The 17,068-nt window shown below is 47.5% G+C and overlaps 1 protein-coding gene and 1 pseudogene across 1 annotated transcript in view; both read left to right on the plus strand.

Moving 5' to 3' along the window:
- Positions 1-10,553: 10,553 nt before the first annotated feature.
- LOC101767944 lies at positions 10,554-12,310 on the plus strand (annotated as a pseudogene).
- A 3,523-nt stretch (positions 12,311-15,833) lies between these two features.
- LOC101760886 (alpha-amylase isozyme 3C) overlaps positions 15,834-17,068 on the plus strand; it is a 3,135-nt gene continuing 1,900 nt past the window's right edge. Inside the window, exons 1-2 of the mRNA XM_004956958.2 lie at positions 15,834-15,964; positions 16,083-17,021. Coding sequence (XP_004957015.1) covers positions 15,872-15,964; positions 16,083-17,021 — 1,032 coding nt within the window. The 5' untranslated portion in view covers positions 15,834-15,871. The remainder of the gene's footprint in view (positions 15,965-16,082; positions 17,022-17,068) is intronic.

The following is a 17,068-nucleotide window of genomic DNA, read 5'->3' on the forward strand; positions in this document are numbered from 1 at the left end:
ACCGCTTGACCTGACTAAAGCTTTCTGAAGGATGTCTAGAGATTTGCCACAGTTTTTATTAGACAAATCTGACTAAGGCTTTTAATCCTGAAAAGCGAAAGATGTGGAAGGAAGAACAACTAACTAGTCTCCAAATGCAAATCCAGGATCATGGCTGCTCTGAGGCCCTAAAACTGGTTTCAGATGGATGCCCACCTCTAATTAAGGTGTCCGTTCCAAGGATTGAACTCTTCTAGGCCAATACTTCTGCCGGCCTGTTAGTAGAGTAGATAGGAAACCACGGTAGTGTTAATCTTTTTGACTAAGCTATGGATTGATCAAGATCACTCTGGGACCCCGACTTGGCTTACAGTAACGCCTTTCTCCGGAAAGCTCAGTGCACAGTACCTGAGATTTGGACGCGGCACGGCTAACTGTGATGATATTCCGATCAATTCCCGTCATGTGTACGCAAGCCGCCTCCAAACGTTGATCGACGTGATCGAGCTCGAGGTGATCCTTTCACCAGTGCACATCCGTGTAGCTAGTGCAATGGCCAACACGCACAATGGCTTGGATTTTTGCGCCCGCGCCGCCCCTGGGGCCAGCGGTGGTGCCCCGCCGGTGGACGTCGCTGTCGCGGAGATCCGCTCGGTCGGACGCCGCTATAAGCTTGAGGTCGCTCTGACGCTCTAGAACCGGCCGCCGTGGGTCTCTCGGAATTTATTGCGGGAAGGCGGCATCCTGGCCACACCTCGCGCGCTCGCGGCGTGCGTGCGCCGGCCGTGGACGCCGTGATCGCCATGGCACCTATCGGCTAGCTATCGCGCGCTCCCCGGCAGGCGTCTCGGATCACCCAACCAAGCCGTCCCCGCGCGCGGGCACATGAACGACCGCGACAACACCAGAAGCCGTCACGTCAGAACGCGGCATGGCTGACGCGCAACGCGCGCGGATCACCTGATCGGCCGATCCGCCTGGGCCCCGGCGCCTAGAGCGATATCCACGGTGCGCGCAACTTGCAGCCGCGTGCGAGCGCCGGGAGGCGGGAGCAGTGGCCGCCGCGGCGCTACGGTCCACCGACCGTGCCGCGGGGGATGGCGTCAGCACGCGCGACGACGGCGGCACGCTGGCCCATGTCGGTGCCTGGAGGACCGCCGGCTGGGCCTCCCCGTCGCCGTCCCCGAGCTCCCGCCCGCGGGCGCCGGCCGGCCGTGTCCCGGTCGCGGCGGGGGCCACGTATATATGGCTCCGAAATAGACCTTTTTCGAGCACCTTGTGTGCTCGCCAGGCGGTGATGGCGCGCGCGGCAACCGTGCAAGTTGACAATGGCGGGGACGTGATGGGGATTGATCATGTTCAGGATCAGGGATCGGGATCCATCGGGCACCGACCTCTTTGCAAGTTGGTACGGATCACTCTGTGCATGCTTGTCGATGCACGGATAGTATGGAAGATTATTATGCTGCAGGCAAGCCAGGCACAACACAACCGACGCGGTTAGGTCTTCAAGAACGATGCATTGTAGTGCATTTGGGCAAAAGTACTAAATCACCATAGCCTGCCAAAGCGTAAATTGAAATTTCAGTAGATTTAGTACCGATGAGCACACGAACACATAGCTCTTAAGGGTGTAATACATCTGCTTAATTTTTTTGCGGGTAAAGGAGATCAGCTTTATTAACTAGGCAATGGCAGAGTTACAATCAGTGTCTTGACAAGGTCGGCAACACACACAAGTGTCCTTCCCAGCTAAACCGCCGAATGGACGTTACGCCTAGCTAAGGAATGAGCAACCGAATTACTCTCTCTCTACCTGAACTACACATCTGCTTAATTATAATAAGGAATGTGACATGTATATGTACCTAGTGGAAGCATGCAAAAAGAGAACGTGGAACCTAACTCGCGTGCCACACCATCGCCTGCTCTATACTTCTATGCTATGTGTATATATTCTAGCTGCTAAAGTGGATAATGATCAAGATTTGTAAATTTAATTGCTCTTTATAGAGTAGTTTACACTAGTCCATATATCCGTGCTCTTTTACAGTTTTAGAGACATAAGTATGAGAAATTCATGAACTATTTTTCCTCATCACTAATAATTAAAATTATTTACCTTGCTTACTCTCATTTGACAAATATTATAGTACAACTACTCTATATACATTTCATCAATATTCGTAGTGTTTTTCACTTTGCACCTGGTGCAAATCTCTATATGTGTTTAACTAAACAGTTAGTTTGGGCTAAGCCGGGTCTTCAGAGATGATACATCAACGACCCAGGAGCTTCTATCCAAAATCAAAGCAGGAGCTGATCTTTGGATCCTCGCCGGCAACACGGCCCTGGAGAGCTTGTGCACGCCGTAGCACCCTTCTTTAGGAACTCGTCTGGTTCTATTCCAGGTCGTTTCATTCATGTAATCACAACCCTCATGTAAAACGTGCCATGAAAATCAAATGCTCCTTTGGCGAGCGTCGTTGTAAACATTCTTTCTACCTATTAATACAATGATGCGCAGCTCTCCTGAGTATTCATGAAAAAAAAGTTAGTTTGGGCTATGTGTGTAACATGAAAATATCATAACCTCTTCCATCCATACATACATGGTCTATATGGTCTTGCACACATCATGCATATATACCTTATGATAGTATTTTTCTACATTAACAATGGCAGGATTAGTTAGTTTAGAATGTAGCTTGGGATATTTTTAAGATGGTAGATGTAGTTAATCTTGATGCATGGTTACTTTATGTTATTTTAATAATGATGGATGCAATAAGTAATTTAGATGCAAATTTAGAGAGTTATTTTAAATAATTTTATATAATGACATTGGTGGGTAATTTAAATAAAAATTAGAGGTTACTTTAGGTTATTTTGTATAATGACATATTTGACTAAGTTTGACATAGATTTTGAGGGTTACTTTAGAGTACTTTTATAATGGCATATGCGGATATTTGTTTTAGAAAAACAATGATTAGAGAGAATATTTCTATGGCACGAGATGATCTTTTGACCTAGGCTTCATGCGACTTACTTGATACATAGATAACTATTAAGCTTATTCTCTACTTATGCTTACTTCGGAGGCACAACGGATTTGTTCAAATAGGGACAAAGAGGGAATGAAAGCAAAGACAGCAACTCAAGCACTGTTAACTAGTTCTAATGTTGTTGATTACAAGGGAAAGATAGAGCTGCCACCATCTGCTACCTACGGCACATCTGAGGTCTTACTTGTTGCAAACCTAGATAATTCTTAAGTCCTAGATACACCATGTATACACTCAAAATTATCACCTTAACTCTCACATGATGTAAGGTAGAGAAACCACCATTAAACAAATAATTTATCATGCTTTATTTATTTAAATAATATCTTCATGCCACCTGTCTAAAGGATAAGGTCTCTACTCTCAGTGGAGCACCTGCAAGACAGAAGGTAGAAGAAGAGCCGACATCTCCACCTCCTTCACATATACTTATACCTCTTATTCTCACTCACCAAAACTATTTTCTATGTTTAAAAATGGCGTAGTGTTGCTCCTTATATAGGGGGTAGAGAGGCGGTAGAGATGGGGAGCGCCCCTATGTAGGCTGGCTAGTGGAGCATAGCATCGGCCATCCCTTGATTTGGGTTGGGTTAGCTGCACACCCTCTTGGCTCACTTCCTAGGTTGGTGGTTAAGGAGGTGAGGTGGTTTATGGTTGGTGAGAAACCAACATTTGAGGTGGGTAACTCCAAGTGGAGCCATCCGGGCTATGAGATTGCACCACTGGTCCTACTATTTTGTTTCTTTTTTGCCTTTTCTGTCCAAAATTCCTACAACGAATTGAAATATAAACTCTTGGAACTTTATTAGTAATGAAGGGAGAACATGAAAAAAACACACATCTTATTTACTCCCCCTTCCTGCTTTGGACTTTGCTCATCTCGAGAAAAGTGAAACTAGAGATGTATGTGTTAGAAATTCAGGCATATTTCGATACATTTTTAATTTTAAAATTAAATAAGTAAAATATTATCATGAATATATTGAGTGATTCAGTGACAATATAATATGTGCAAGTGTTCAAGTTTAATCTTCTAATAAACAAGAACAAAAGGAACCAGAAGATGTTCAGGATGTACCCAGGGGCAGGGCCGGTGCCGGAAGCACCGGATGCACTGCTATCAACTGGAATAGTCATGCTATTTGGTTGACCTCAATCGGTGTAGCCGTACAAAGTTGTTGCAGGAAGATGTACGCAATGCAGTCCCTCGAGAAGTAGTCGTTCAGTTGGACGTAGATGAAGCCGTACAGGGAGTGAGCAATCACGTCAAACGCTCTTCAAAAACCTTATCGCCTGTCTATCCCGAGCAGGATCTCCATCAGTAGGCGAGGTTCAACATTTCATTGGAATGAAATCACCAGTTGATGACTGCATTCAACGGCATCACGTCGCACCGCACGATGGCCACAACCACAACCTCGGCGAGCGTGCGTGTGGCACGCCAATCTCCTTTTTCAACTTCACATAGGGTGTACCAACAGTCCCCGCCACCTTTAAGTTGGTTGAGATTCTCCTCGATTTATCATGTGGGATTAACCACTTTGTAACTCCCAAACATTTATTAGTGAGCTTTAATTCTTTTAATTTAATTATTAGAAATTGGGCCAAGCCCATATATTCCAACAGTATGGGAGTGGCCAAAGCTCTAATCCTTCCAATTATCCACCGCACAACTGAAGACACAAAATGCTAACTAGCATAAAAAATGTAATGGCCTGTACTTTTTGGAGTTTTCGTGGCTAACACCTTGTCTTAAGTGGTTGAAAGATGGAATGGCTTAGATGAAGAGTCGCCTTACCTTTCACTCTTTGGATGCACTCATAATTTTTTAACATGATGCTGTTTTTTTTTCTGAAAATATTTTTCTATGTTGCAAGATCTCCTCATATGGCGCTCTCAATCATATCAATCAAGACTGTGGAAAAGCGTTTTCATCACCATGGCTGTTTACTCAACATTTGACTATATTCTACAGGCTTATCCGTAGCTCGGGGTAAGGACGATGAAGACGGCTAACCTATCACCAGCAATAGAGACCCTTTTTTTAACCTTCCATTATTTTGTTTCAATCATGGGTGATGTTGGCAGCTTCCATGGCTGTAACTATATATAAGAATTGTTGGCTCTGATTCCTCCATAGAGGATGCAGCCGCAACCTTTTTTTCTTTATCTAAAAAACAGACCCTTTTAATAAGCTGTGGTTCTGTGGAACTGAAACCTAAACCCTACATTGCCCCTTATCTCTTGCGATAAGCTCGTCGAGTCCTAATAAGTATCTTCTTCATCTCACGAAGGGTCCTTACAAGAAAGACGTCACACTGTGTCCAGCTGTAGCGACGCCGCACGAGTGGCTCCGGTTCGTACACGACCATGGCACCCTGTGTGGAGGCGGCTCGGCGACCAAATCCACATCATATCCATCCCCTCCATCACGCGATCCACGATCCTGCATCGCCCAAAAAATAGATGCGTGCATGTCCCGCTTCCACACTGCGTGCGTGCGCACACATACACACATGTGATACGGATACCCTATCAATCTCCCCGCCGCGCTCCATCGACGCAGTGTCGCGGACTCGCGGGGACCCCGGCCTTCCGCCACGGCCGTATGGCTACAGGGGATATTTGTGAGCCTGGCATTTCCATATACGGACACGTCCAGCTTTCGCGGGACTCTCAAAAGCTGACCAAAAGTAGAAACACACTAGCTAGGTAGGCTCTCGTGGATGGATAGAGCTAGAGAGATATGCAGGGAATAAAAATCCGGCGTGCGAGAGACTTTTGAGGGAACCGGCCGGCCGTGTGGTCGCCTGCAGAGACGTGGCCCGGTTTGGGACCGAGGTGCCGAACGGCACCATGGCTGCCAAAGCTATGGCCCTGCACGTCCTAGTCGCCGGGCCTGCGGTGGCCAGCTCCCGTTGGCGGCCTCCGGAGAAGCTGGAATTCGTGCCCGCCCTCCCGCCCGGCCAGTGCTGCTGGATGTTAACGCTGCGCTCCACCGGTGCGTGGCGAGTGACGCGACGTGAGAATCGAATATGCTCTATGATTGTGTGGATCCCGCGCGCCTCGACCCGGCGACGAGCAAGTGGCCGCCCGGCGAGGCTATCGGACCGGACACCCAGAGGACGGACTACTAAACCTGCGCCGCGTAGCTTCTTCCAAGTATAACAGGCATGTCATACGACGGTGGTGAAAGAGGAGAATGATGCAGCGGGTGTACTTGTGCTGTGCTTCTTAGGTTGATCCAATTCCGAACTAATAAGCCTCCAGCTTGGTTTAAAGGCCTGATAATGAGGATGAGCATGTCCTGCATGAAAACAGCAGTACAATGTAGTGGACATATATAGCTGTGCTGTCAGTCCCTCCTTTCTCTATCTCTAGCGTGCTCTTAGTAGTTGCGCAAAGCAAGAGACCAATGCCGCTACGCGCCAACGCGCGGCACCACGAATCACGGAAATGCGCGATCGATCGGTGATGGCGAACCAACATTGCTGATCCCCGGATAAAGCGATCGACGACGAAACGTCAGCAGGTTTTTAGTATTCTTCATGTCACGCCCGCGCGCCTGGACCTAGACAACGATATCCGAAGTGGCACATCCATGTCTGAATTTGACAACCGATCGAAAAGAGACGAGCCAAGGACGCAAAAGAGATGGAACGGAGGAGAAGATGATGAGGGAGATTATGGCAGATGAGCAGATAACCACAGCGCCCATCGAATCATCCAACAAAGGGCCGCTACGCTGATTTCCGGATCCCGAAAGGGACACTGTTCTGATCGATCGAATAATCGTTGTCCTGTCGCCGCCGTTGCTGGCCGGAGCAGCGTTTTCTAGAGATCATCTGCGTGGCCCGGTCGTACGGCTTAGCTCGCCAGCTCTCGCGAAGTTTTCTTCTGCCTCGGTACGTCTTGGCATCTCCTTTTCGTCGTCGGAGCCTCGTGGTCTTCCACGGGCTAGGAAAGATTCACCCTACTAGAGCTATAGCTACTGCTCGGAATGGGAGCTGGAGCTCGCTCTCGTTCTGTCGCCTATGGTCACCGTCATCGCTACCATCGCATAGCATTGCATCGTAAGCTTGTAACTAGAACATTACTGCCAAGTGCCGACGGCTTCGTGAGGACAAATGGAGCCCTGCGATCGGGAGCTGCACTCGCGTGCCACACGTAGCAGGCGCCCTGGCCCCTCATGGCGATCTGCCTTTGAATGGTTGGGACTCGCGCCCCGCCCGCGATCCTCGACGTCGAGTCGCCATCACGAGGAATCCCGAGGCGCGGGTGGCGCGGAGATCCGGCGTGCGCCCGCCTGACAGGGATCTTCACCGGCGCGCCGTGGCGCCCCGTGTGCCGGCTGCCGAGCGGCCGGCAGGTGCTCGTTTCGATGCGCGGTACGGTGGCGCGCCAGGTCGAAACGGTGGGGAGGCGAGGCGAGGCTGCTTTCCACGACGACGCACCGTGAGGGCATGTGATCCGGTGATTGATCGCAAAATCCTTGGGTTGGCAGTTGGCACGGAAAATGTGTAATGGCCATTGCTGTCAGTGCGGTGAAGTTGTTGTGTTAGTTGGAATCGGTTTTTGGAACAGAATGGTGCCGGGTGCAAAGGCGGCCAAGTGGCTGGTTCCAAAGAAAGAGTGGAGCCTACACGGCCTAACAATAACGAGAGACGACACCAACACACCGGCCAGCGCAAGAACAGCACACAAAACAGAAAGTAATCGGAGTAGTGAGATATACAATTGTCTCTGATGATCGTAGGGCAAGCAACCAGCACGTCACATTGATCGTGTGCCTGCAGCTGATATGAAGGAGACTGGTATGAGTTCTAAACACATCTGTTTAATGATATCCTAAACCTTATACCCATCCATTGCCACTGCACCGGGAGCAGCCCGGTCCAATGTAACGTCACGTAGCCCCGCTGTATGGAACTACTCCCTCCATTTTTTGATAGACCTATTTTCAAAATTGAAATTTTCTGTTTTGATAGTTCTATTTGAGTTGCCATCTCAAGTCTACCATCGTACAAATAACTTTTCAGTTCCTGCGCAAAGTAACTTCTCTAGAAAAATAACTGGTACTGTGGTACATACATATGATGATGTGAGTCTTCACGGAAAATTGGATGAAGTGATTAATTAGATGATAAGCAAGGTCCTTCTCCTTGGTCATTGTGCCAAAGCAAAATAGGTCTGGAGTAGTTAATTATCCAGTGAACCAAATATCTTCTTCTTGTGTCCTTGTCATCTCGACCAATGCAAGAGGTAGCAGCACCTTGCAGTGTCTTAGGGCCTATTTGTTTGAGTTTTCGGAGGTTTTCTAAAAAGCTGTTGGCTTTTGTCTCAGAAAAGCCAACAATAATTTTTAAAAGATATTTTTAGCATTTCGGGTTTAGAAATCTATGAAAAGCTCAGGAAACTAAGTTTTTTAGTGTTCCATATAAACTCAATTTTTTTGGCTTTTGGTTTTCCGAAAGTTGCACAAGAAGTTCGATGTTTGTTTACACTTTCGACTTTTCACGCTGAGACGTAGATGCCTAAACAAATAGGACATAGATGTCTAGTACTGTGCATTTGTGTGCTACGATTGCATGTCTGGTTAGGATTTCAAGGAGACTCGAGCAGAGTGGATGTCATGATGCCTAAAATTTTGAGGTGGTATAATCATCACGCACGTAGCTCCACGCCGTCTCATATATAGAACCTATTAATATGCTGCCATGTTGCAATTCATTAGTACAGTATATATTATGAAGCTGTTCTCAATGCATTGTACTCCTTTAAGGATCGCTTGTTTTCACGAGGACTCTCTGATGACGGGAGTAAATGAGAGATACTTAAGAAAATGACGGGAGTAAATGAGAGATACTTAAGCAAGGTTGTTTTCCTCGGTCATTATGCCAAGATGAAAACCCTATCATAAGAAAATGGAGGAAGTACTTAGGTAGTATATTCAAAACTCCATGTCTCTAAGATATCACTAAATAAATGTGTTAGAACAAATCATGCAACATAGTGTATCATATTGTTTTCCTAAACCACTTAAGGCAATTAATTATTTTGTATTTGTGCATTGGGAATGGATAAAAAAATATTCTAGTTTTGGATATCATGTCTAATGTGTATCTCTATAAAAATAGAGTTTTATTCTCTCTTCTCTTTATACTCTGTGATATGTGTCAAGAAAATCATGCATGATACTTGTTGCATACTTCATCCGTTTCAAATTATAGTTCATTTTGACTTTTCTAGATAGATAGTTTTTTTCTATATATCTAGAAATATTCTATATTTAGATTCATAACAAAAATTATGTATATAGAAAAAGTTAAAACGACCTAGAATTTGGAAAGGGGGAATAGTCATGATAAACCACGATAGTAGCATAATCTCTTGATGACCAGCCTACATACTCCCCCTTCACCAAATTGTATGTAATTTTGATTATGTAATTAGAAAAGTTAAAATAACTTTCAATTTGAAATATATGGAGTATATAATCTAACTTGAATTGTACCTTTTGTATTTAACTGTTTCCCTCTGTTTAAAATTATAAATCGTTTTGATTTTTAAAACATACAGTTTTGCTATGCACCTATGTCGAAAACTACGTATCCAGCAAAGCAAAAAATGACTTACGGAGCGGAGGGAGTAATTAGGCAAACGTTTTATTTAGGGAAATTAGGTAAACGGTTTTGGTGGTTTAAAATGACTGGTTCACAGAGTTGGGCTTTAATGGCTCAGATAAATTGAAATAGCAACAAAGCCCAATTCAACTAGGCCTAGGACTCACCAGATGGGCCCGATCAGTGATTTCGGCCAATCCCAGCCCAGCTGAAGCGGCACAAATGCCAACGAGCAGTAAACTCGAAGGATAATGCTTATCCTGGTCCAGCTCGGCATGCTTCAAGTTCATGTCTTATTCCCTTACTAAAAAAGAAAAGTTCAAGTCTTATCTACATTTAATCTTTCACCTTGATTATTTTTTTAAATAAATCGGGCAGAAAAGTTGTTGATCATATTAAAAAGAAAAACAAATCCATGGTAGACATAACAACAAACAACAATATCAACAGTTTGAATTGAGACATCGACACAACGTACAACTCCGTGATCCATCGATGAAACAGCCAAAAGAACAATCGACGTCTACTCGTCTGCAGCGAATTCTTTCGAGCCATGACGAAAGAGACCCAAACGAACTAAGCACCCAACCAAAAAGGGGCGTACCTTGACTGACCACCCATACTCGTTCGCCGCGTCCCTGCGCTGCACACGCGACCCCATCCATGCATGTTGCCCGACTAGTAGCTCATACATCACGCGCCTTTTTATCCCGTTTTTAATGCGCCACGATGGCAGCTGCCCTTTTCGCATCAACGATATGCCGTTCCTCTCGTTTGAAGCAACGGAGCTTATCCGTCATAACAATTTGCCGGAGCCAAACGACCGCCGGATCCGACCTATAAATTCCCATGCACGGGCATGGTGCTCCACACACAGCCAAAGTACAAGTCTCTCCTGCATCTTGGCACACCAGCAAAGCTAGAGTTAGAGAGAGTTGCAGGCACTTGCGCTTGGGCAGATGGCCAAGCCCTCGGCTGCCATGTGCAGCCTACTCGTGCTCGTGTTGCTCGGCTTGGGCTCCCAGCTCGCCCAATCCCAGGTCCTCTTCCAGGTATGCATCCTCCTCTTTTCAAGCTACTTCACTCCATCTTGAGCTTCGAGCAGAGCTCTGAACCTAAATTATGTTGCTGGTTATGCAGGGGTTCAGTTGGGAGTCATGGACGAAACAAGGCGGGTGGTACAACTACCTCCGGGGCCGGGTGGACGACATCGCCGCTACCGGGGCCACGCACGTCTGGCTCCCGCCGCCGTCGCACTCGGTGGCGCCGCAAGGGTACATGCCGGGCGCCCGGGCCGGCTCTACGACCTGGACGCGTCCAAGTACGGCACCCACGCCGAGCTCAAGTCGCTCATCGCGGCGTTCCACGCCAAGGGCATCCAGTGCGTCGCCGACATCGTCATCAATCACCGCTGCGCCGACTACAAGGACAGCCGCGGCATCTACTGCGTCTTCGAGGGCGGCACGCCGGACAGCCGCCTTGACTGGGGCCCTGACAAGATCTGCAGGGACGACACGCAGTACTCCAACGGCCGCGGCCACCGCGACACCGGGGCTGACTTCGGCGCTGCACCCGACATCGACCACCTCAACCCGCGCGTCCAACAGGAGCTCTCCGACTGGCTCAACTGGCTCAAGACCGATCTGGGCTTCGACGGCTGGCGCCTCGACTTCGCCAAGGGCTACTCCGCCGCCGTCGCCAAGGTGTACGTCGACAACACCGCCCCAACCTTCGTCGTCGCCGAGATATGGAGCTCCCTGAAGTACGACGGCAACGGCGAGCCGTCCAGCATCCAGGACAAAGACCGGCAGGAGCTGGTGAACTGGGTGCAGGCTGTGGGCGGCCCTGCCCCGGCGTTCGACTTCACCACCAAGGACGTCCTGCAGGCGGCCGTCCAGGGCGAGCTGTGGCGGATGAAGGACGGCAATGGCAAGGCCCCCGGGATGATCGGTTGGTTGCCGGAGAAGGCGGTCACCTTCGTCGACAATCACGACACAGGCTCCACCCAGAACTCATGGCCTTTCCCCTCCGACAAGGTCATGCAAGGCTACGCCTACATCCTCACACACCCTGGAACTCCGTGCATCGCAAGTCCTCAGCTGCATCACCGGTTCACCACAATAAGCTCGATCCGGTAAACTACCACTGTGTCACTCACTCTTCTGTATGTATTCAGTTCTACGACCATGTTTTCGATTGGAACCTCAAGCAGGAGATCAGCACCCTGTCTACGGTGAGGTCAAGAAACGGGATCCATGTCGGAAGCAAGCTGGACATCCTTGCCGCTGATGGGGATCTCTACGTTGCCAAGATCGACGACAAGGTTATCGTGAAGATCGGATCAGGGTACGATATTGGGAACCTGATCCCTCGGACTTCCACCCCGTTGCCCATGGCAACAACTATTGGGAGAAGAGTGGTCTGAGAGTTCCAACGGGGCGACACCACAAGACCCATCGGAATCCCTGAATATATTCATTTTTTCAGATCCATTTCAGCCTGGAAAAAGAATTTAATTGAGATTAAATAACCTGAATATGATTGTACTATGCTTCTTTCAACTATTTATTTATTAAATGAAGATTATAATGTTTGGATGTATTACGATGATTGGGGAATTTTTGTAACCTCTTTAAACACGGAAACAGAGATGATTATGACGAAGCAACTATTGAATATTTAAGGGTGGATCTAGTAGAGATTTGGGATCGGGAAGAAGAGGAGACTCAGCCATGAACAGGAAGACGGGAAGAAGTTCTGAATCGATCTGTCTCTCGATCCTTCTCTGCCTCTATTTACTCTTGGTATTTTACACCTTAGTCCTTGTATTACATCTATTTTTCAAATACACACACCAACACTCCCACTCAAGATGGGGTGAATATATCATATAGACCCATCTTGCTACAAAACGCAGAAAATATCTTTTGAGGTAATTCTTTGATCAAAATGTCTGCCACTTGACTAGCTGATTTTACATAAGGCAAGCAAATTATTCCTGCATCCAACTTCTGCTTAATAAAGTGGCGATTGATCTTGATATGCATAGTTCTATCATGATGAACCAGATTGTTGGCAATATCAATAGCTACTTTGTTGTCACAGTATAGCATCAAGGGCTTGCACTTAAATAATTTCAACAGTGTAAAGTTGGCAGCGTTTCTTTTCGTGCAACCAACCGTGTGACTTGTGACCTGTGACGCAGTGAGCGGCCAAGCCAAGTTGGCATAACCATTTTGCCGTTTGCGTGTAATCCTTTGACAACAGTCATTAGAGGTGATAAACACACAGTCAATGCCTTGATCCCGAGTTAACTGGGCAATTACTACTTCCAATTAATGGGGAAATTTTATAACAAAAATGGTCAGTAGTGGGCGGCCGTATTCTCCATAAAAGAGTCTTGGAGATGTCCACGAAGATACAAGTGAGACACCCACGAACTCCCTCTCTTCTCTCCTTTTCCATCTAGTGATTCGTGTTGTGACACTGAGCTGCTGAATCTTGCCGGCTCTTCTCCTTGGCGTGTACCAAGGAGGAGGAGGGTGAGTGGTATCTCCGAGCCGTTGCCATCGGGAAGCCTGCACGAGGTGCGGCAGTAAGGTTTCTAGGCAACGCAACTGCGCGATCGCTCGAGTCGATCAACTACGTTATGCGTTGCCTCATCTTCGATCTGCATTGCATCATGTAACCCTGCAGTGAGTCTACACGAGGACGGAGCGCTGATATGTAAGTCCCCAGATTGGTTTCTTATAGAGTTGTAGGTTACACAAGATTTAGAGTGGTTATACACCTTTCATGGGTTACATGATGTTTTGTCTTGTTACGTCTGCTTTGCATATGCTTTTTTTACATACCAATTACATGCATATGTTAATGGTTACGAATCTAGAATTGGGTTACATAGTAGTAGCAATGAGTTACGTATTATGCCTAATGTTTATATCTGGTAGAATTAAATGCATATTTCCAACAATCCGGAAACCTTACCTATGTGTTTACTCTAATTCAGCAATGGCTGGTGCTTCGGATGCAATGAAACCTGAGAGGTTTGCTGGTGGTAACTTCCGTAGATGGTAGACTAGAGTCAAATTTTGGCTCATGTCTATGGGACTGTGGTGGGTGATCCATCCAGTGATGCCATTCACGGTTGAACATACCATAGCTTTCCCAGGTGCAAGTGACACTGCACTCGTATGTTAATGGCTACGATTATCTTTTTGAATTTAGAATTGGGTTACCTAGCAGTAGCAATGAGTTACGTAATATGCCTCATCTTTATATCTGGTAGAATTAAACGCATATTTTCCAGCATCTCTCACCTTTACAGCCACCTCATGGTGAGCAAATAAATCCAAGCAATGGTGTTGTTGGCATCATCAACATAAAGTGAGTAGGCACACTGACTAGCTCGGATTGCTGGTGTTTTGGTTCTTGATTGGATCGAGAGGAAAGCCTAGGCATAATTGAGGAGCTGGACGATGCCGAGCCATTGGTTCGAGTTGGCTTGCATCAAGCCAGCTAGAGTCGCATAGTTGATCTGGACCAAAAACTCGATGGGTGCGTCATCGTGAGTGAGGCACTTGAAGAACAAGATGTGGAGTTGGGCCAGCGGCCAATTGATGCGGTGGGGCAATATATGCCCGAGACTGGAGACTCAGGGCCACGCACAATTAGGAGAGCAGTAGGCTTCAATCGAACAAGGCGAGCATGCTATAGACGACGACCAGCTGTCCACGAGTGGAGGGGTAACGGGGAGGCGCCGGTGATCGGGAATGGTGATGCTAGCCTTTTGGGTTCGGCAGCACTAAAGAATCTTGGTGGCCCGTGGTGTTACTTTCGTGGTGGCAGAGTCAACTGAATTTTGGCCATGTATATTTTCCAACAAACGTGTCAGGAATTTTTTTCCCTCATCGCAAGGCACATGCACATTTGATAGTAAAATATGAAATGTGGTGTCCCATGGGCATTCCTATTATTTTTTCCAAACAATTTTAGAAGTAAAAGATTTTGTAAAAGTATAAAAATAATAGATGAATTAAATTATGAATTAAGAAAAAAATCAAAGATCCTAGTGAGCTAAGCAAACAACAGAATTAAATTACCAGTTTAGCTCATTTGGCTTCAACATTGTATTAACTGAATAAGAGTATGTGCCAAATGGATATAAACAAATATGTATACTTTTAGTAGAAACAAGCTAAGCATATATGCAGTTGATTTCAAGGTATTGTACCGAAAATGACCTAAATAAATTACGCATGTAAAATCTAAATCATAATAGCCAAATTTATATTTAGAAAAATAAGAGTCTATATGGAATGCAATATGGAAACAAACCTAAGTGACGCCAGCAATGAAAGGAGGGATCTGTAGTAGTACAAATTGAAGTAAAATATAACCTTCACTTTCCCTTTTTTTTGCTATTATTTCCTTCCCCTTTTTGCTATTATTTCCAGTATTTGCACAAACTGAGGGACACTAAAAATAATTAATTTGCAGATAGTACGTGGAAGCCTAATCATGGAAAGAAGATATATGCAGCCGTGTTCGATCAATTTGTTAACGAAAAATATAAATTATGTATTGACCAATTTTAATCTGTAGTATCTTGGATAGGGAATTCTAAAAAGGTTAAAACAACACTAGCCGTGCTATTTGCACGAGCAATGCTTGTTAACATCATTGGAATGAAAGTGGTTTCAAATGAAGAACCAACGACACTAAAGTTCTGTTCCACAACATACAAATTCTTAGGTTAAAACCTGATCAAAGGTACGAAGTTTGAGAAACAAAACCTGTGCTCGCCTTATAAAAAAGATGGACCAATCATTTATAGAATTTAAAAATCAAGCAAGCAATTGCTGTTGGCAGAAAGAATTTCTACTCGTTCGCCGCGTCCCTGCACTAAACGCGACCCAAGCATGTGTGTGTGTATACGACTCATAACTCACGGCTCACGCAGTCACGAACCTTTTTATCCCGTTTTTAATGTGCCACGGCAGCATTTGCACTTTTCCCATCAACGATATGCCGTTGCTCTCGTTTGAAGCAACAGAGCTTATCCGTTACACAATTTGACGATCCACTGGGCCAAACGGCCGCCGGATCCATCCTATAAATTCCCATGCACGGCCATGGTGCTCCACACACAGCCAGGTAAGTATACAAGTCTCAGTCTCACAGGCACTCGAGCGAGCAGAGATGGCGAAGCACTCGGCTGCCATGTGCAGCCTCCTCATGCTCGTGTTGCTCGGCTTGGGCTCCCAGCTAGCCCAATCCCAGGTCCTCTTCCAGGTGTGCGTCCTCCCTTTCTCCCAGCTACTCTTCTGCGTACTGGCACTACGCGCCATCTTGAGCTTCGAGCAGAGCTCTGAACTTGAATAATGATGTTGCTGGCTTGGTGCATATGCAGGGGTTCAACTGGGAGTCGTGGAAGAAGCAAGGCGGATGGTACAACTTCCTCCGGGGCCGGGTGGACGACATCGCCGCGACGGGGGCCACGCACGTCTGGCTCCCGCCGCCGTCGCACTCGGTGGCGCCGCAGGGGTACATGCCGGGCCGGCTCTACGACCTGGACGCGTCCAAGTACGGCACCCACGCCGAGCTCAAGTCGCTCATCGCGGCGTTCCACGCCAAGGGCATCCAGTGCGTCGCCGACATCGTCATCAATCACCGCTGCGCCGACTACAAGGACAGCCGCGGCATCTACTGCGTCTTCGAGGGCGGCACGCCGGACAGCCGCCTTGACTGGGGCCCTGACATGATCTGCAGCGACGACACTCAGTACTCCAACGGCCGCGGCCACCGCGACACCGGGGCTGACTTCGGCGCTGCACCCGACATCGACCACCTCAACCCGCGCGTCCAACAGGAGCTCGCCGACTGGCTCAACTGGCTCAAGACCGATCTGGGCTTCGACGGCTGGCGCCTCGACTTCGCCAAGGGCTACTCTGCCGCCGTCGCCAAGGTGTACGTCGACAACACCGCCCCAACCTTCGTCGTCGCCGAGATATGGAGCTCCCTGCAGTACGACGGCAACGGCGAGCCGTCCAGCATCCAGGACAAAGACCGGCAGGAGCTGGTGAACTGGGCGCAGGCTGTGGGCGGCCCTGCCGCGGCGTTCGATTTCACCACCAAGGGCGTGCTGCAGGCGGCCGTCCAGGGCGAGCTGTGGCGGATGAAGGACGGCAATGGCAAGGCCCCCGGGATGATCGGTTGGTTGCCGGAGAAGGCGGTCACCTTCGTCGACAATCACGACACAGGCTCCACCCAGAACTCATGGCCTTTCCCCTCCGACAAGGTCATGCAAGGCTACGCCTACATCCTCACACACCCTGGAACTCCCTGCATCGTAAGTCCTCAGCTGCATCACCGGTTCACCACAATAAGCTCGATCCG

This window comes from Setaria italica, chromosome II (assembly GCF_000263155.2).
Source record: "Setaria italica strain Yugu1 chromosome II, Setaria_italica_v2.0, whole genome shotgun sequence".
Lineage (NCBI taxonomy): Eukaryota > Viridiplantae > Streptophyta > Magnoliopsida > Poales > Poaceae > Setaria > Setaria italica.